Raw genomic sequence first — 22,228 nt, forward strand, 5'->3', positions numbered from 1 at the left:
TTTGAAATGTAATTGTTCATTCTGAATAATGTCGTTAATGAACAAAGAACCGTTAAGAATACTGTAGTTCTCAATTCCATTCCCCTGTGTATGGAGTAGAGTATTCCTCATATAGTGACCCCAGGAGTAACAACATAACTACAGTAGAACATCGATTTAAAGCGATTCAATTTAAGATTAGTGATTTAAAGCGACACCCACAATTAAGGACAATGTTTTAATTTAAAGCGAATCTTTCCTATCTTGCGCGAGTCAATCTGGTGCATCAAATTTTAAAATTCGCGCCTAATGTTTCTCTGGTCACGCAACACTGTCCTAAGGGCAAAGCTGTACTGTACATGAATTCAAAATGATGTACTAAATGATTAAAAAAAAAATTGTTTAGTGCAAACTATAGCATGATTATATTCAAATTAATTAGTCTTATAAGAATTCCAGTAATGTAAATTATATTCTCCCAGGTCACTTCTGTGACATTTTACAAACAAAAAACAAAAACCTTCTGCCCCAACTGTCAAACGTGTCACTGTCACCTTCCCAGCCAGGGTTTGGTGGTTATAGGCTTACAGTTTTTATCTTATATAATATCAGACTAAAGTTAGGAGAATATAATTTGCATTGCTAAAATCCTTGCAAGACCTCGAATAATTTGAATATACTGTAAACGTCATATATTTTGCACAAAGATAAAAATTTTAGCCCCTTGTAATAAAATTAATTAGAACATGTCAGTTCAGTGACATTTTAAAGAGAAAACTTAAAAGCACTCTTAATGACAAATAAATAAATAAGCACTAGACCTTGGCATCAACTGTCAGACATATCACCCCCCCCCCCCATCTTCACATCAGCTGATCGCTAGTAAACATACCATTTCACGTCCCATAATTTTATCTGTGTTGATTTATAAGTGTTTGTTTTAACAAAATACTACAAAAAACAATGTTTTGTTTATTCTAGGAGATGGGCTGAGGTGCATCTGGGTAGACTCTGAAGTCTTTTTAGTGTTTTGTTTCTCTCAAGTACCAAACTACAGTAGAAGTCCAAAAATCCGGACTGCTTGGGGATTGGGTCGGTCCGGATTTTCGGATTTTCCGGATTCTCAGGCAGTACTTTTAAAATTAAAATTTAAGGAGGAATAAAGAAGAGATGAACAGGTACATTTTGATAGTTTATTCATTAGCAAATATAGCATGCTTCATTTATCAAAACGAGCAGTTTTAATGAAAAAGCTGTGAATTCTAGAATTTTATTCTTTGCCTTTTTGATATCATAAATTGTAGACTTTCCAATGTTGTATTTTCCATTAGAACAGTATTGCTCACACCAGGTACTAGTTTCTTAATTATTTCAAGTTTGTCACTCAATTTCAACGTGTTCTTCTTTCTCTTCACACAACGAAGTTTATCTACTTTAGGAGCCATTATTATGGGCTTGTACAGTAATCTGTAAATGGAAAGAGTAGGACTCAAAATATTGTTATATTACAATGGTATTCTATTCATACTGTGCTTGATATAATGCATTCACGGAAATGTAATATTTTTGCTAAAATGACGTACGTATTACAGTGGAAAGTGGGATCAAATCTTGACGAAAATAATGACTTTCACTTTCTTTCGTTCAAAAGATGTTACCGTAATCGCTTTTCGAATGGTTTAGTTAAAAAACTGTTGTACTGTATTACAATAATATTCTATCCTAATTGACTTGAATAAATACTACGATACCATATTTCTGAATATTTTCATTAAAATCCATCAAAATCATTTTCCTTGTCATCGTCTGCAGCACCAAACAGCTTCTCCCAGTCCTCTCCTTGAACAGGGCTAGAGGGTACGTGTTTTTCGAATCGTTTTCAGTTAAAAACTATTACATCACACGTATATTTTACCTAAACTGCACCTGAATGAATATATTCTCGGAAATAAATAGTAGTTTTGCTGAAACGTGATGTATTTCAATGTAAAATAGGATAAAATACATGTCGAAAACAAAAGACTTTACCTAAGCTTCCGATGTTCTAGAGATGTTACTCGTTTTTTTAATAGTTTTCGGTTAAAATTCTGTTATATTACAATGATATTCTATTCATACTGTGCTTGATATAATACATTCACGGAAATGTAATATTTTTGCTGAAATTACGTACGTATTACAGTGGAAAGTGGGATAAAATCGTGACGAAAACAATGACTTTCGCTTTTCTTTCGTTCAAAAGATGTTACCGTAATCGCTTTTCGAATGGTTTAGTTAAAAAACTGTTGTATTACAATAATATTCCCTCCTAATTGACTTGAATAAATACTTGAATGGAAATATACAATATTTTTGTTGAAACTACCCGCGTTTCAGTGTAAAGTGTCGTAATAATAAATGGTAAACAATTTGCCTTGACACTTTCAATTTCAGTTTATATGGGGCGTAGGCGTTTTTACTGAAGGTTTTGTTAATTAAACACCCTCAAAAAGCAGTAGATTGAACTATATAAGCGAAGAATATCATAAAGTGCGATTTCTTGGTCAAAAATTAGGGTGCGACGGATAAGCGAGGGGGGTTATAGATGAGTATATACGGTATGTTGTCACAGTTTGATTGCTTTCGTTTTAAAGTGGAACCACGTGGTAACTTGTTGTTATGCGCTGTGCAGCTGTGCCGTGCGCTCGCATGTAGCACATACACACAAAAAGCCCGCTAAAAAAAAAATTAGTTTTCAAAAGTCCGGTTCTCGGTGGTCGGATTTTGGACTTTACTAATAAATTATTCCATTGAAACAACACTTGATTTGAAGTCTTGAATTAGGTTTTAAGCTGACCTCTTGGAGCGTATATCTCATGTTATATCGGCGTTCTACTTCACTATGTTAGTGCGATATACTTACTCTAACATTTTATTACCCACTTCCCCCTTGCTGCCTGACCCACAAACCAGCTGTCTTCCCCTCTGAACTGACCCGCGCTGCTGCATTGATTCCTTTGGGTTAATGAGGCTGGAACATGTAAAAGTATACAGTGTTCCCTGGAAGTTTAACGAGCACAATTAGATTTCCAGTAGGTTGCTCATTAACCGAAAAATTAGTTAACAAGAAACCATTGTTTCAATGGGTTTTTAGATAGTGGTTTTAACTCTGAAAATTACATACAAATGAAAAATAAATGCAGTAAAGTACACTTACTTTGAGGTGTGCTGCGAAGCTCCTGGTTGATGATGATGATGATGGGGTATTGGGGTGGAGGAGAAGGGAGAAAGAAGGCATTGAAATTGGAAGAGAAGTCACCCCATGCTGCCATTTACCCATAAAATTTTAGTTCACCCGGAGTTGTAATTTGAATTATTTTTCTTTAAATCAGCGACTACTGCGCTATACAGTGACCCTCGTTTGCGAACACCTCGGTTAACGTAATTTGGAATTAACATTGCCTTCCGCAGGATCTTCAATTGAGTTTACTGAAAAAAATTCCGGTTACTTGAAGTTCTTGAACCCGACCTCAACATGTTTAAACACTAACGGGCAACCAGCTTTAGTATCAGTCCGCCAATACATTAATCGGTTCCTAGGCTTAAATTCGCCTATTTTAGTAAATATCAAAGAAGTTTATACCATTCAATAATTTTTAAAAGTTTAATATTCAATTTTTAGTCATTTTAACAATTGTGAACATAGATGAGTAAGTGAATTCATTCATCTTGTGACATCCAGCCTCTTAACACAGCAATGACATTAGTCTCTCTGTTTTTCACTGGAGGTAACATCTTGCTTGAGACTCTCTTCAACTAAACACTTTTTTTCCTGTGTTTCCAAGCAAATTATTGGTCATTTTGAAATATATTTTATATATTGACAATACGCAATACCAGTGCGATGTTGATTTAAAAGAAATAATCTTGAATTACACCAGAGCTAAAATTTTATGGGTGAAGGAAATGGCACCATGGGCGACTTCTCTTCCACCCAATGCCTTCTCTTCTTCATCTCCTCCACCCCCATTCTAAATCCCATCGCCGTCATCATCATCCAGGGAGCCTTCTACATACACACCTCAAAAGTAAAGTGAACTTTTTCTACCATTTTTTGTTGAATTTAGAAATTTTTCGGTGAGCTGGAACCAGTGCAAAAGCAATGGCGTAATAGTTTCGATATGACTTTCGATTAACAAACGACTTTCTTCTGGAACAGATTGAGATTCATTAGCAGAGGTCACTATGTAATATCAATATGTAAAATGTATTTCAAGCCAATAATTTGACTGGAAACACAGAAAAAAGTTTATGTTGAAAGAGAGTCTCAAGCAAGATGTTTCCTTCCTCTGAAGCTGTAAACAAACAGCCAAGCTTGGTGTGTTGGTGACTGTTTGGCGTGCATAAAACTAGTTCCTGTAGCCTCAATTATGTTCAATAATTGTTAAAATGACTAAAAATTTAAAATAAACTTAAAATGATTTGAATAGTACAACCTTCTTGATATTTACTAAAATGGTAAAATTTAAGCCCCTAGAACCGATTACTGTATTGGCGGACCCTAATCGACGTAGTGAGCAAGCAAAAACATGTTGAGGGCGCTCATAAGAATTAAGATTAATCGAAGAGTTGCTTTCGTTAACCGAAGTGAAGAATCTTATGGAAGGTAATTCGTTAACCGAGGATCACTGTATAGGGTTTTACTCTTAAAACCCGAATTGTCTCTTCTCTATTTACAGTGTCTTAACATGCGTGGGGTTGAGTAACAGAATGCCATTGAATGTTAAGAATCCGTATATTTTGCCCCAAAAAAAAAAAACACCCCCTGGCCCCCCCATATTCTTATTTACTTCTCATCCTAAATTTACCACTGTCGGTAGTTTCAAGAATTAACGCAGTCATTTACTGAATATTCTTTGTAAAAAAATAAATTTTAAATGAATTATTTATAGGAGATAAGTATTATATCAGTAAATATACAGATATGCATTACTGACCACCTCCGAACACAAGGACGGCTAAAAATAGCCACAGGCGGTCACAGTCAAGGTCACTTTCCCTTTCTTGTCACTGGCAAATGGGGGTGGGGGGGGGGATGATAGCAGCTGTGTTTATTACCGGGGTATATTGTTCTTTTACGGTATGTTAGACAGGTTTATAATACATTTTTATTATTTTAATATACCGGTAATCTTCATTTTAATCCAGCTTCCCAAACGTAAGTTTCAGTATAAATGATAGACCCCATCATTTAGGTTAGGGACCCAAATCCAGGTCTAAGTCCGACATAGATATAAATTTATTTTTACTTATTTATTTTTTAAATAAATAATCTACAATGAAATACAGTACAGTAAAGTAATGAATAATGAGGAATGGATACAGTACAGTGAAAGTAATAAATAATAAGGAATGGTTACAGTGTGACTGAGCACTTACCTTTAATGTAGTCAGCTGAATGCACATGGGGCCCCCATAATTTTCTAATTATACATGAAGACTACATTAACTGGAAACGTTTCGGTATAGAAAATGCGTGTCATTTGAAGGAAAAAATTTTTTTTTTTTTTTTTTTTAATAAAAAATCTGCGGCGGTCATAAGTCCCGACGGTCGTAAGTCGTAGCAGTCGTAAGTCGGGGTCTGTCTGTAATTAGTGGTAGGACCTTGTGAGTGGTTTACCATGTTTCCATCACCACTCTTGACACGCTAAACCGCAATATTTAAGAGGTAAGAATTTTATCTCTGGTGCTTAAGACGACCCCCTAACTTTGGGCTGATTTTATTTTTGTTCAAATTCCTTCGTGTGGGCCGAGATATACGGTAATAGTTTCGTTGGGTTGAAAAATATTTACCAGTAAACAATGGAAACGACACACCACCAGCTGTGAGTGTCGGTACAGTTGCCAGGGCAGATCTCTTGCGTCATCATAACAAGCCCAAAGTAGCCAAATCCATGGTATGGTAGCATAGGATGATGTAAAATATAAAGTATTCACTTTTTAAAGTTTATTTATAGATACATAAATTTTTGTTCATTACATTTGAAACATCAATCTTTGTTAATTAAATTTGAAACAAAAGAAAACTACGATAACGTATTTCTAAATACCTGGTATTTTTATTAAAATATTACATCACAAGTATATTTTACCTTAACTGTGACTGATTGAATATATTCTCAGAAATAAATATGGAAATGTAATATTTTTGCTGAAATGACATGTTTTGATTATAAAAAACCACACCAAAAATACATGATTTTTTCCCAAGAATACTCTAATTCAAGGATCCTGAGATGGCAACACAAGCTATATTGTGCTCTTACTGCATAATCTTATTTTTTTTTGACAATTAAAATTTAATCTTTATAATTCTTCTCAATGACATTTATTTTTATTGACCTATTGATTTATAGGAACAATATACAACAAGAAAATTTAGCACTCATTACAGCATTGTTAGAGCAGTTTTAATTGATACCAGTGGAAGACATCATATACTGTATACAGTATTACCCCACTTTACACGGTTTCACTTTCCGTTTCCGCGATTTCTCATTTACGCGGTACCTTGCCAGAACCGGACTTTCACTTTCCGCGGTACATCTACTCATATACGCGTGAAGTATAATTTATTTATTTTTTTATTTAGCTCATAAAATTCATACAAATTACCCGGCCAGAATATAATTTACATTGCTGGAATTCTTACAATATGATGATCATTTTGAATATAAACATCATGGATTTTGCATTAGACATACAAATTTTAGATCTAATGTAATAATTTGGTTTACACAAAGCAAATATTTATCTTTTGTGCAAAATATATGATGTTTACATTCAAAATATTCCCTGACCTGCAAGGAATCCATAAATGTCAATTATATTATCCTAACTTTAGTCTGAGGTATTATTTATTACTAAAAGTTAAAATCTAGTTTTTCAACCAACATTCTCTGGTAGGGAGGGAAGGTGAGGGGTGGGGGGAGGGTTGGGACCGACCGACCATCAGGCGCGGTTGGAAGAGGGGGGAGGCAAGTTGGGGTACTTTGATTGACAGATAGTGTCGTGAAGAATATATATTTTTTTATTAACTGAAGATATTTGTTTTAGCTCATAAAATTCATACAAATTACTGGACCAGAATATAATTTACATTGCTGGAATTCTTACAATATGATGATCATTTTGAATATAAACATCATGGATTTTACATTAGACATACAAATTTTAGATCTAATGTAATAATTTGGTTTACACAAAGCAAATATTTTATCTTTTGTGCAAAATATATGAAGTTTACATTCAAAATATTCCCTGACCTGCAAGGAATCCAGAAATGTCAATTATATTATCCTAACTTTAGTCTGAGGTATTATTTATTACTAAATGTTAAAATCTAGTGTTTCACCCAATCATTTCCCAGAGAGGTAGGGGCCAGTGAGCTGGGAAGGGGGGGGGGGGATTTGAGTCCATTATTTGAATGGACAATTAACCTGGCGACTGTATTTCTCTTAAATATTAAGTGTGTGAGCATACCATCATAAAATTTAGATGTTATTTTTACTACAACATAGGTATTGTGTCGGAAAAAAGTGGAGTTTGGGGGTCGGGCCAGTCTCTATTGGAATTAATCCCATATGTTCTGTTGTTCACTTTACGCGGTTTTCACTTTCCGCCGCGGTACCCTGTGGGTTCAATTGACCGCGTCGTAAATCGGGGTACTACTGTATTGTGTTTTAGGCATACTGGCACTTGTCCTACTTTGGTTCTGTGCTCCTCAGATTTACAGTACTGTATTACTGTACTGTACATGATTGTTTAGAAGTTTGGTGCTTTCATGTTTTTTTTTTTTTCTTTATTCACAGGTGATTGCCAGTGTGCCTGACATGGAGGTAACAGACACTGAGGCAGCTATTAACTCTGCTTATGAAGCATTTCAGACTTGGCAAACAACTACTGCAAGGGTAAGTAGGACCTTACTGAATTGCATAATGAAAATGAAATTACAGTTTATGTATACTGTAAATGGTTATGCTAGTTATACCTTAGGTGTACAGTGGTTCCTCCATTAACGAGCACAATTGGTTCCACACAGTCACTCGTTAACTGAATCTATTATTTCAATGAAATATTGGGTAATTGGTTCCAACTCACAGAATTCCCTTAAAATGAATTAAAAAGTACATACAAAGATTTTTATGCCGGTAATAGAATTTAAAAAACATTCCCGGCGGCTTTGTCTACCTAGCGACAGCGCAAACAGCTGATTGTATACACAGTCCATGATGACATGCCATATTCCTTTCAGAGTGCATTGGTTCTAATGCTTTCTTCGTATTTCTTAATAATTTTTTGTTTCACTTGAATTGAAATTGCCTTCCGAGATTTCTTTAGACCCATACTTGATCATTTCATCAATAAAATTTTAAGTTCACTGCAATTTATTTAGCTAATTCCAGATTTTTTTTACTTAAACCAATACTACACTGTACTGTATATTATCAATATGTTAACTAAATTTCAGAATGACCAATAATTTGAATGTAAAAAATGCAAAAATATTTAAGAGCACAACTTTCTCTATGTTTACTCCACTGGAAACAAAGGTAAAAATAGAACAGATTATTGGCGGACGAGTCGGTCAGCTGATGCGAGCACCAAAACGTGTTTCACGTAAGGCTGTCGTGAATAGAATTTTTACATGTTAATAGAACTGAAAGTCCTTACGGGAGGTAACTCGTAAACTGAAATCTCGTAAATTGAACCGCTCATTAATGGAGGGTCCACTGTATTTATGAAAATATTTGAATATATATTTTTTAATTTGCAGCTTTGATAAGGGGAGGAATCCATTGAGTTGTGTTATTCCTCCATTGATCATAATGAGTTTGTCCTTCATCTTCAGGTTCATTGTTAGTACAGTACAGTAAACAGAAGAAAACTGGGATACTGCACTGTACCTGCAGAATACCTCTGATACAATATTTTGGAAGGTCATGCGCCACTGGACATATGACCAAGAAGTACCGAGAGACAAAGACACTACTGTACTTTTATATCATTGGTTTCCTGTATTACTTGTTGAGTGTAAACTCTTGATAATCTCGCACTTACACACTTCAAATGGAGGAAGAATATTCTGGGTATCATGACATTCAGGTTGTATATGCATACCTCTTAAAATGCTGTTGATGCTTTCCTGGAAAATGGAGCACTAAAAGAAACAACTCTTGTGAGAGGTCATTATAAGATGGTTCCAATGGAATGTATTAACGGCAACACTTTTCTTACCCGTGAGCAACATATGAGGCCTCCACTGGGCATCATTAATGGTACTAATAATCATACAGTATGCATCATAAATGTATTAAAACATTTTATTAATGGATTAAACTTTTTTTAATAATGATGGATATAAGAAACACTGTGAGTTATATTCTCACTACTGTAGTTTATTCAGTTTGAGTTTGCTAAGACTTAACACCCTTGGCCATTGATCCTAACAATCCTGCTACTCCTACTTTGAGTAGTCCAACTGGCTCTCCAACTTTTCCAGTAAAATGCTCCTTAAACAACTTGTCTTGGTTGCTGTTAGTGCAGTGATGAACTAGAGAAGCCACTTATCTCGTCTACATTCTTGAGAATGGTTCAGAAGGTTGATGTAGCCAAACCCAAGTTACTACCACTATCAACCAGGTGTTTACTTGCCTCCACCTGTTTTATGACCTGCAATTTTACATCCATACTGATGCTTTTCCTCAACTGCTCCACCACACTGTTAGCAATATCCTTTACAGGCCTTTTCCCTGACATTATGGGTAAAAGGTAAGTTATTGTCATGGAAGTAAATCCACATCTCTATGAATCATTCAGAATTGGTGTAGACGGGCACTAATTAGCTAAGTGGCAATAAATATACTCAACACTTACTAGCTGAGTGCATTGTTTGAAGAAAAAATTGTGGGACAGGCCCTTAATGCCGTAATGTTCAAAGCTTTAGAGAAGTCCATGAATATACCGACTGTGAACTGACTGCCAGCTAAGGAATTTAAGATGTCATTAGTAAAGGATAGCAGAGCACTCTCAGTCGACCTAGCTCTAAATCAAAACTGGGAGTCTGTAAAGATGTTATTGGTATTGCGGAAGGAATTTAGTCTACTACATGCTAGCTTCTCCAGTATCTTACTCAAGGCTGGGAGGACTGATATGGGGCAGTAATTCTTGAAGAGAACTTTGTCCCCAAATTTTTTATATGTTTGGTGAAGTTTAGCAATTTTTAGTTTATCCAGAAAGACACCACTAGTGAAGGAGGAGTTACAAATGTGTAGGAGAACAGGTAGTAATAAGTGGGCTACTTTCTTAATGATACTCATTGGTATATTGTCTTTGCCTGCTGCTGCATCTTTGGAAATTTTAATAATGGCCAGTACGGTAATTAATCTGCTGAGACAGGGGATAAGAACAGCTCATTTTGCTGTCTGTTTTGCAGGTAGGCTCTAAATTCCTCATGGTGATCAGGGATGCTCTGCAAGATTTTTGCCAACATTAATAAAATATTCATTGAAGTGGTTGGCAATGAGGGAGGGTTCCATTACAACTGAATCATTGATGATATAAACTGAGTGGGGGGGGCCGAAGGCTGAGTGTTCCTGTTCTGAATAGAATTTATGACATTCCAGGTTTTCTTACCGTCGCCTGATGCTGACTGGAGCTTATTTGTATAATAGCTACGTCTAGCATTTCTAACTGCTTGAGTTACTCTATTTCTGATACTTCGGTAAGCATCACCGAAAGTTATGGGTCCTTTTACAAATTTCCTTTGGAGTTTGATATAGGGTTTGGAAATGGATACAGTTTTCACTGACTTAGTCTTGAGCGGGAAGCATTTATCAAAGCAAGCATTGAAGATGCAAGAGAAGTTGCAGCTGCTTACGTTAGGGATGTCGGAGGCATAGACAAGATCCCAGTTAGCAGTCATTAGGTTGTTTTAAAAAAGGAGCATGTTGTCGGTGCAGTGTGACTCTTCTCCTCTTAGGTAATGTTTGTTCTATTTGGAATTTTCTTCAAATTAATCCAGTCTCATCCACATTATACACCTGTACATATACACTAGAACTCTTAAATCACTACTGTAATGTGATACAGGTGATTAATTTTTATCTCTTGTGCAAAATATATGATGTTTATATTCAAATTATTTGCTGTCTTGCAAGGATTCCAGCAATGCAAATTATATTCTCCTAACTTTAGTCTGAGATATTATATAAGATAAAAACTGTAAGCCTAAAACCCTGGCTGGGCAGATGGATGAGAGGGAGGGAGGGAGCGTGGGGAAGGAGGAGCGGGAAGTGAGGTGATACATTTGACAGTTGGAACCACAGGGTCTAATGTGTGTTTATTTATCAGTCCTTAAGTGACTAAGCTTCTCTCTTATAAATTGCCAGTAAAATGACCTGGGAGAATATAATTTACATTGCTGGGATTCTTGTAAGATAGTGATTAATTTGAGTATAAACAAGCTATAATTTGCATTAGACATACAAATTTTAAATCTAATTTAAGAATTTTATTAGAGAGAGCAAAAATTTTATCTTTTGTGCAAAATATATGACGTTTATATTCAAATTATTTGCTGTCTTGCAAGGATTCCAGCAATGCAAATTATATTCTCCCAACTTTAGTCTGAGATTTTATATAAGATACAAACTTAAAGCCTATTGTATAACCAGAAATGTTTGCTGGGAGGAGGGGGGGGGGAGGTTGGGAGGGAGGGAGGGGTGACAGTGACATGTTTGACAGGCCAAGGTCTGGTGAAGTACTAATTTATTTATTTATGTCCTTTAGATTGAGTAATTGTTTTTTGCTTATACAATTTTATAGATGTGACCGGGAAGAATATAATTTACATTGCTGGAATTCTTATAAGATAGTGATTAATTTGAATGTAAACATGCTATAGTTTGCACTAGACAACAATTTTAGTAAACATTTTGTACATTATTCTGATTACATGTACAGTTCAGCTTTGTCCTTAGAACAGTGTGTGCATGTAAATGAGTTTCAATAAATGAATAAAGTTACATATATGAGCCAAAAATAATACAGTCAACCCTCACTTTACGCGGTCCCACATTCCGCGTTTCCACGTTAACACGGTGCCTTGCCAGAACCTAACGTGCTCACATTACGCGGTGCGTGAACCCCATTACGCAGAGAGTATCCGGCGCGACGCTATTTTTAGATTCGCCCCACCCGCCTGCCTGCCTGTGCTCTCGCCTCTCCCTCCTCCTCCCTCCACTTGGGCAAGCCGCGCGGTAAGGTTGCGCAGTGTGTGTCTTTGTTGCGTTATCACTGACGTCATATGACGTATCGGACTGTGATTGGCCATGCATCCCTACCCCTCTCTGCTGCTAGCTGTAATTGGCTTAAAGTATTATGACGTGTCCACCCGGGGGAGGGAGGGAGGGAAGAAAGATGATCCTTGACCTAGCCGCGCCAGTTTCATCCCTCCACGCCAGACCGTGTAAACGTGCATCCATTGTTCTCTAAAATGGCTTCCGCCGGACCACCACCCCCAGAGAGAAACCTTTCCTTACCTGGACCCAGCGGCACTAAGCCAAAGAAGACACGACGTTCCTTAAGCTACGAGGTGAAGTATACCATCATCCAAGAGTTGGAGAAAGGAACAAGGCAGGTTGATTTGGCGCGCCAGCATGGTGTGAATGAATCTACGATTCGAACAATAAAGAAGGATGCAGCCAAGATAAAGGAGCACATGAAGATCACAAAGTCTACAGGTGCTTCTATGATCAAGTATTTTCACAACCAGGTGCTTCTCAAGACAGAAAAATTACTTGTGAGGTACTTGGTGCGTCAGGCGCGACGGAACATGGCGGTCGACACGCGCTCTGTTAAGGAGTACGCACGTGAACTGTACATTGCAGTGGCACGAAAGATGAGAACTACAGAGCCCAAACCCTTTAATGCTTCCTCTGGGTGGTTACAGAGGTTTAAGATCCGGAACAAGATCACCAATATAAACATTGGTGGTGAAGAGGCGAGTGCTGACCGTGCTGCGGCTAGGGAATTTCCTCTGTTTTTACGTGAGATTATGGAGGAAGGACAGTACAGTGACGACCAGGCGTTTAACATGGACGAATCTGGTCTTTTCTGGAAAAAGCTACCTTCCAAGACCTTCGTTGTAAAGAATGCCAGCAAGATTCGGGGCCGGAAGATGCAGAAGGAACGCATCACCGTCCTGTTTACCACCAATGCCTCTGGTACCAGTAAGCTCAAGTTATCGGTGATCCACACAGCACGCAAGCCGCACGCCTACAAGAGCATGGACATGACCAAGCTAAATGTCCACTGGCTGACCGCACGTAAGGCGTGGATGTTCTCTACACTGTCCCTCTCCTGGTTTGATGACTGTTTTGTTCCCGATGTAAAGAAATTCTGTGAGAAACAGAATGTGCCATTCAAGATTTTGTTGCTGCTGGACAACTCACCAGGACACTCGCCCCTACTGTTAGATCGTCACCCCAACGTAAAAGTGGTCTTTCTTCCTCCCAACACTACGTCTATATTACAGCCCATGGACCAAGAGTTAATCTGTAATGTAAAAGCTGCATTCTCTATGAAAAAATTCAAACTCCTGAATGACTACACCAACACCAGGGAAGAGTTGCGTAACCTGAGTGACACCACCACCGATAGCAAGAGCGAAGAAGATGAGGATCAACAGTTGGCACAGCAAAAAATACTGTTCAAACAATTCTGGAGAGTATTTAACATCAAGAAAGCTGTGGACTTCTTGGTGGAGTCATGGGATCAGCTGTCTATTGCTACAATTCGTCACGCATGGAGACATGTGTTGCATGGAATACCAGGTGAGAGGAGGAGTCAATCTGTGATTGGTGAGGTTCAGACTGTTGCAGTAGCAGTGGACCTTGCCAGAGAAGCTGCGCAGACTGTTACAGCTCCAGGCTTCTCCGAGACCACCAACGACGACATCCTGGAGGTGATAATGGAACCTGATGTGACTACCGAGGAGATGGTAGATGATGATGATGACGACGTCAGTGAAGAGGCAGGTGGTGCGTCATCCCAAGAAGAACAACACTTATCCCATAGTAATGTTAGGGGTGCCATCGAGTGTATCGAGAAAGCCAAGCTCCTCCTTTCCGACGACCCTGACGCAAACAGGTATGAAATCTTCACTACCCAGCTGTTGCAGACTATGGAGCCCTACATCAAGGTGTATCACGACAACATCAACACCAGCCGTCAGCAAAGCATAACAGATTTCTTCGCCCACAACCCACCACAGCCAGCCCAAGCCAGTGATAGTGGCAGTGAAGATGACTTTGAGGGATTTGTCAGGGAAGCCCTGACAACTGTAAGTGTCAGTGATGGTGATTCACCTAGTAATGGTGATTCACCTGAGGGCCAGTAATCTGCCCTCTGCCTCGGAACTAGCCTCCATCCCCGTATGCCGACCCATCTCTTCTACTAACGTAAGTGTTCCAATAACTTTTAGTTTTCCTAACCTAACCTTTATTTTACCTATGTTAACCTTTATTTTTCCTAACCTAACCTCTTCTATATTACTTGTTTTTTCATACCATCATGAAGTTAAGATAAAATTTTTACTACAACATAGTTGTGTGTCGTCAAAAAGTGGAGTTTGGGGGTCGGCCTGGACTCTATTTCAATTAATCCCATATGTTATGTTATTCACTTTACGTGTTCCTCACTTTCCGCGGGACCCTGCGGGTTACATTAACCGCGTAAAGTGAGGGTTGACTGTAGTTTAAAAACTTTGTGTAGACAGCTTGGATGACTAAATTTTAGAATGACCAATAATTTTAATACTGTACTGTATAAAAAAAATGCACGAATATTAGAGAGCACAATTTTCTTTATATTTACTCCATTGGAAACGAATGTAAACATAGTAGAGATTACTGAATTGGCTCAGTACCTCCTCAGCTTATCAGCTGATGTTCAAAACAAAACGTGATTTTCGTAAGGATTTCGTTGATCAATTTTTTTTTGTAAACCGAATTGAAGATTCTTATGGAAGGTAATTCGTGAACCGAAATTTCGTTAACCCAGGCGTTCGTTAACCGAGGGACCACTGTATTGAATGCTATATAAATATTACTAAGCACATTAACTAATTCAATGGATATTAGCTACTCCTTACTACAAATTTCATAGTATAAACATTCCAAACAATATTGGTATTAATTTTGGTTTTGGTCATCTGGGGAACCTTAAGATTCTAACTATGGGATTAAGTACTTTAAACAATAAGACACATTATCTCTACAGGATTTCTGTTGCAAAGCATTTTTCGATCGCATAAGAAAATACAGATCATATGTTAGGTTAGGTTAGGTTATGATGAGTTATAAGGTTAGCTTAACATACATCAGTAGGGGAGGGAGGGTAGTAACTCAAAACTAGTGATTTTTGATAGAAATGAAGGTCTAAATCGTTCACAACACACAGCAAACCATAAGAAAAAAACATAGTCTGTATGTCTAAGTTCAGGGATGACCAAAACTTAAAATTTACCCAATATAGCCTATCTCGAATCTAAACATCCAAATACTTATGGTAGTTAAAGTAAAATTTTGCGCATTTATTAATATAAATGATGATATATCCCAGTGGTTCATTAGTGAATCATCAAAATAATAACAGCACTATGTGGTCATGTTACCTAGCACCAGGCATTCTCAAAACGAAGTCCAAACAATGTCATTACTTCTAAATTTACTCCTATCTCCATCTAGTACTGATATAGAGTATAGTCTGGTTTTATGCAGATATTTTTTTATGCGGTTGGCCATTTACGCGGCACCAGTCAGAAGAGATAATTATTATTTACGCGGTAAATTCCATTATGTACGCGGCAAGCAGCAGGGCGCTGACGTCAGACTTGCGCCAGTGACATTGCAGACTGTGATTGGGCCACATATCCTTACCACCCATGCACCCCTTCCGCCGCGCGGTCATTGGTCTAGGCATCCTTGCCATGCTCTCCGCCGCTTTGTCAGTCTCACTGTCTCCGTGCATATTCACTCGTGCCCAGGAACCAGTGCTTTTTTTCTTTCTACTCAATGGCTTGCGCTGGACCCCCACCACCCCTGAGAGGCCCTGAACTACCATCATAAAATTAAGATGTTATTCTTACTACAATGTACAGTACAGTAAAACCTCGAATAACGACCTTAAAGTGTCCTCCAATATCGCAATGTAAGGTGAATCGTCTTTTCGCGAATCATTAATTACCTTTAAAATAAAGCAATAATAATGAGATGCATTCCCAAGTGTGACCTTTTCATATCTTTTGTGTGACTTTTTACCCTCTTTTCTCCCAAAAAAGCCATTTTTTTCTAAAAACCAGTTTTTGTGATATATCTAGAATGCGACGTTCAGCAATGCTACCTAGGTATGTTAATTCTTAGTACTATTTCAAAACCTTGGTTTAAAGATAAACCAGGTAAAATCAAACTTAATACCATATCAAAAGTCGGATTGGTTAGGCCTCCATTGGGATACGAATCAGCAGTCAGTCAGTTTACCAAGAACAAAAGTAACAGATTTGATAAACAAAGTGTAAAGCACAAGGTTTCTTGGTATGATTGGGAAAAACTTCTGGGCTCGAAGTTACTTCGCAGAAATAGAAAAGTTGCTTCTTCTCTCCCTATTCAGATAAAGAATCATCTGTTATGGTGGACAAACTGGGACAATCTAATCGGTCCCTCTCCCTGGGTTCCACCTCAAACAGGTTTGGTCGTTTGTATGGATGCGTCCAAAATAGGATGGGGATACCATTCTTCAAAAGGGGAATTCAATCAAGGAAGGTGGAGCAACTTCCTTTGGGACAAACACATAAATATAAAAGAATTAGCAGTGGTCCTATTCTTTTTGTTGGCAAACCCAAATTTACAAAGTATGACGATCCTGTTTGCCATGGACAACAAAACGGCAGTGTTTTGTCTCAATCATCAAGGGTCAACAAGGTCTTGGCCTCTTCTACAACTATCAGAAAAATTTTTCAGTATTTGTACAACACAAACACTTTACCTCAAAGCAACTTATATACCGGGAGTACAAAACAATTGGGCAGATGCGCTGTCCCGTCTCCGGCCAGTATCGACAGAAACAGAATGGTCCCTAAAGGTATCGGAGTTCAAGAGTCTAGTGAAGAAGTTTGGAACTCCACAGATAGATCTGTTTGCCTCCCTAACAAATTACAAGATGCCAATTTATGCATCTCTGGAAAGGTCAAATCTTTTAGGAAATGCCCTCCTATTAGATTGGAACTTTTGGAATTCAATCTATCCATTCCCACCTGTGAAAATATTGCCCATAGTAGTTCACAAACTCAGATCCTTCCGAGGCAAAGTCCTCTTAATTGCACCATATTGGATCCTACAACCTTGGTGCCTGGCACTTCACACTTGGAGTTTCTCAAAAAAAGTTTTAATAGGTTGTTGGGTAATTCCAATATAGTTAATAAAGTATTAGCAGGTCATAGACCCCCAAACTTCTATTCAATATGAAAAAGCTTGGAATCTTTTTCAACAATTTAGCAAGTTAACAACTCCGGATTCATTATCGGAAACAGTTGTATGAGAATTTTTAGAATTTCTGTTCAGAGTTAAAGGCCTTCAAGGATCGACAATTGCATCTTATAAATCAGCGTTGGTTGACCCTCTGGCTTGGGGTTTTAATATTACCTTGAACCCAAGGCTTTATCAAATGGCTTACAAAACAATCAAAGGGGGTTTCACATGGACTTGGTTGAGGCGCCCTCCCCTAGTATCCCCAAAGAAGGGTAAAAAACCAACCCCATTACTTACAAAATTTGTAAGTCAACTACTAAACAGAGGTGTCAGAGAAATGTTTCATGTCTCGCCTATTCTCAGTCCGCAAGAAAGGCAGCGACATATTAAGATGGATTTTGGATCTTTCAATCCTAAACAAATTTATTCCCAAAAGAAGTTTCAAGATGCTCACTTACGACCATCTGAGGCATCTACTTCCGCCCAGAATAGTCGCAACGATCTAAACGACTCACAAAGAAAATGTGTTTTGGTCGCCATGCTGACCCAAAGTCGTATAAGAAAATGTCCCCAATACAGTAAACCCTCGCTTTATGCGGTTTCACTTTACGCGTTTCCACATTTACGCTGTACCCTGCCGAACACAGAATGCTCACTTTACGCAGTGTGTGTACCCTTTTACGCGGAGAGCGGCTGGCGGGCCTCTCGCGCCACGCCATTTTTGGACCCAAACCTACCGCCATCTCTCCCACCCTCTCCCGCCATGTTGGGTCGGCGGCGCAAGTAGGTTGCGCAGTGTATGTCTTTGTTGCGTTATCGGTGACGTCATATGACGTATCGGACTGTGATTGGGCCAAGCATCCTTACCTCCCTCCCCGCTTGCTGTGATTGGTTTAATGTACTATGACGTGCCCCGCCGCGGGAGTGTTCAAGCCCCTTGACCTACCCGCGTCAGTTACACCCCTCCTGGCTACACCGTGTATATTGGTATCTATTGTTCCATAAGAATGGCTTCCACCGGACCACCACCACCACCACCACCACAAAGAAACCTTGCATGACCTGGACCCAGCCGCCCTAAGCCAAAGAAGATACGACGTTCCTTAAGCTACGAAATTAAGTACAAGATCATACAAGAGTTGGAGAAAGGAACAAGACAGGTTGATCTCGCGCGCCAACTTGGTGTTAACGAATCAACTATCAGGACAATTAAGAAGGATGCAGCCAAGATAAAGAAGCACATGAAGATCACAAAGTCTACAGGTGCTTCTATGATCAAGTATTTCCACAACCAGGTGCTTCTCACGACGGAAAAATTACTTGTGAGCTACTTGGTGCATCAGGCGCGACGGAACATGGCGGTGGACACGCGCTCTGTTAAGGAGTACGCATGTGAACTATATGCTGCAGTGTCACGAAAGATGGGAATTACAGAGCCCAAACCCTTTAATGCTTCCTCTGGGTGGTTACAGAGGTTTAAGATGAGGAACAAGATCACCAATATCAACATTAGTGGTAAAGAAGCTAGTGCTGACCGTGTTGCGGCTAGGGAATTTCCTCCGTTTTTACGTGAGATTATGGAGGAAGCACAGTACACCGACGACCAGGTGTTTAACATGGACGAATCCGGTCTTTTTTGGAAAAAGCTACCTTCCAAGATCTTCGTTGTGAAGAATGCCAGCAAGATTCGGGGCCGGACTTTGCAGAAGGAGCGCATCACCGTCCTGTTTATCACCATTGCCTCCGGTACCTGTAAGCTCAAGTTATCGGTGATCCACACAGCACGCAAGCCGCACGCCTACAAGAGCATGGACATGACCAAGCTAAATGTCCACTGGCTGACCGCACATAAGGTGTGGATGTTCTCTACACTGTCCCTCTCCTGGTTTAATGACTGTTTCGTTCCCGATGTAAAGAAATTCTGTGAGCAACAGAATGTGCCATTCAAGATTTTGTTGCTGCTTGACAACACACCAGGACACTCGCCCCTACTGTTAGATCGTCACCCCAACGTAAAAGTGGTCTTCCTTCCTCCCAACACTACGTCTATAATACAGCCCATGGGCCAAGAATTGATCTGTAATGTGAAAGCTGCATTCTCTGCCAAGAAATTTAAGCTCCTGAACGACTACACCAACACCAAGGAAGAGTTGCGTAACCTGAGTGACACCGATAGCAAGAGCAAAGATGACGAGGAACAACAGTTGGCAGAGCAAGAAGTACTTGTGAAACAATTTTGGAGAACATTCAACTTCAAGAAAGCTGTGGACTTCTTGGTGGAGGCATGGGATCAGCTGTCTGTAGCAACTGTTCGTCACGCATGGAGACATGTGTTTCAAGGTATTCCGGGTGGGAGGCAGAGTAAATCTGTGACTGGTGAGGTTTAGACTGTTGCAGTAGCAGTGAACCTTGCCAGAGAGGCTGCGCAGTGCATTACAGCTGCAGGCTTCTCCGAGACCACCAACGATGACATCCTGGAGGTGATAAGGGATCCTGATGTGACTACCGACGAGATGCTAGATGATGATGACGTCAGTGAAGAGGCAGGTGGTGCGTCATCCCAAGAAGAACGCAAGTTATCACATAGTAATGTAAGGGGTGCCATCGAGTGTATTGAGAAAGTCAAGCTCCTCCTTTCCGATGATCCTGACGAAAACCGGTATGAAGTCTTCACTACCCAGCTGTTGCAGACTATGGAGCCCTACATCAAGGTGTATCACGACAACATCAACACCAGCCGTCAGCAAAGCATAACCGAGTTCTTCGCCCACAACCCACCACAGCCAGCCCAAGCCAGTGATAGTGACAGAGACAGAGACAGTGATGATGACTTTGAGGGATTTGTCAGGGAGGCCCTGACAAGTGTGGATGACAGTGATGGTGACTCACCTGAGGGCCAGTAGCCTGCCCTCTGCCTCGGAACCAGCCTCCATCCCCGTATGCCGACCCATCCCTTCTACTAACGTAAGTGTTAAACCTAACTTTTAGTTTTCCTAACCTAACCTTTATTTTTCCTAACTTAACCTTTTTTTTTCCTAGCCTAACCTCTTCTATATTAATTGTGTGTGCATACCATCATAAAGTTAAGATAATATTTTTACTGCAACATTGTTGTGTGTCGTCAAAAAGTGGAGTTTGGGGGTCGGCCCGGTCTCTATTTCAATTAATTCCATATGTTATGTTGTTCACTTTACGCGTTTCTCACTTTCTGCGGTACCCTGTGGGTTGTATTAACCGCGTAAAGTGAGGGTTGACTGTATTTGGTTTCATCTTTTGGTATTTGGCAGGTTCTTTTGTGTGAGCACTTGTATTTACTGGACACATTTCTTATTTGATAATTTCTGCAATGAATATTGTTAATACAATATTAAGAGGACATTTCTCTCAAATTGTAATTTCGCGATTGACTTCTTTTATAATATAAAAGAAATTATTTCAATATTCCTTAAAATATCAGAATATAAATACAATAGATTAATACTAAAAAACTGTAGTGACTTCTCCCAGGTCTATCTGCCAGCCAATCAGCTGCTTCACTACAAACTGACCTTAGGCCTCAGTTGTAAGGTACAATTAAAGAGACTACTGGTATCCCTCGTTTAATGATGGGGTTGTGTTCCTGAAAAGCTAATGTTCAGTGAAATCATGGCTAAACGGGGGATAACAGAGAAGTACGGAGGGTGAACAACACATTCAAATGGCAGGGCTGTAAACACCGAGTAAAGTACTCCCTCTGTTAAATGAGTTTATTATAAACGGTTTTGAAATTAAATGATGGATTTATAAACACCAAAAATGCTATGTAAACAATCTGGTTTAGATTTCAACGATTTAGTGAGTACAAGGTGATCCCAATTCAAACAAATTTCAACTTGCATACATCAAAAATTAACAAATATTACTATGATAAACAATAAAATTGATACTCTACATGGCACATCATAGAATACAAAAGCATATATTTTATGCAAAAAAATAGCTCCTTCCATCCTCTGGGTGACATGATACAGTTTAGCCAAGTAATCACCCAGTTAACTCAGAGATATGTGATGCTGCTGCCATTGTGCTCTGTGTGTGTGCCAAGATGTCACATCAGGGAGGGAGTGTGGCTCGTCTGGTAAGTGGTGACACATTTACAGCCCACTGCCTCCACACATCACCCATACTCTTTGTTTTTTCTTATTTTATAGTTTTATATTATACAGTGCATATTTTCTTTATTTGTAAGCCACATTAGGGTATTATAAGGATTTTTATACAACATTTACAGTTTCATGACATTGACATATGTAGCCAACTCATCCCAGTTTTCCCCCTTCCCAGTGAGTCAAGTCAACACTAAACCAAATTGTGACGTAACGTTTAGTAAGAAAGGGTGTATAAAAAAATTTTTCGCTAAAGCGAATTAACGCTAACCAATGGATACCTGTATAGAATACATACCCGGTACATGTTTCTGATACAATAGCTACTTTTGATAAATTTATCACTTTTTCTGCTCATTAAAGGAGCGCTCACTTCTCCTCCGAAATTGGTACAACTTAATGGAACAACACAAAGAGGACCTGGCATTAATTGTGACTGCTGAGGCCGGTAAGCCATTGTCTGAGTCTCGAGGAGAAATTGGATATGGAAGTTCTTTTCTGGAATGGTTTTCTGAAGAGGCCAAGAGAATATATGTA

General features: G+C 38.9%; 1 protein-coding gene across 3 annotated transcripts in view; it reads left to right on the plus strand.

Moving 5' to 3' along the window:
• LOC121858314 (succinate-semialdehyde dehydrogenase, mitochondrial-like) overlaps positions 1–22,228 on the plus strand; it is a 96,241-nt gene that overhangs the window by 12,507 nt on the left and 61,506 nt on the right. For 2 of the 3 annotated variants that reach the window (XM_042354652.1, XM_042354653.1), the window contains exons 3-4: positions 7,830–7,928; positions 22,055–22,225. In XM_042354652.1, the coding sequence (XP_042210586.1) occupies positions 7,830–7,928; positions 22,055–22,225 (270 nt within the window). The remainder of the gene's footprint in view (positions 1–7,829; positions 7,929–22,054; positions 22,226–22,228) is intronic. The other variant, XM_042354654.1, reaches the window with a different exon arrangement.

The sequence above is a fragment of the Homarus americanus genome, unplaced genomic scaffold, assembly GCF_018991925.1.
Source record: "Homarus americanus isolate GMGI-L3 unplaced genomic scaffold, GMGI_Hamer_2.0 scaffold57980, whole genome shotgun sequence".
NCBI classification, from domain to species: domain Eukaryota; kingdom Metazoa; phylum Arthropoda; class Malacostraca; order Decapoda; family Nephropidae; genus Homarus; species Homarus americanus.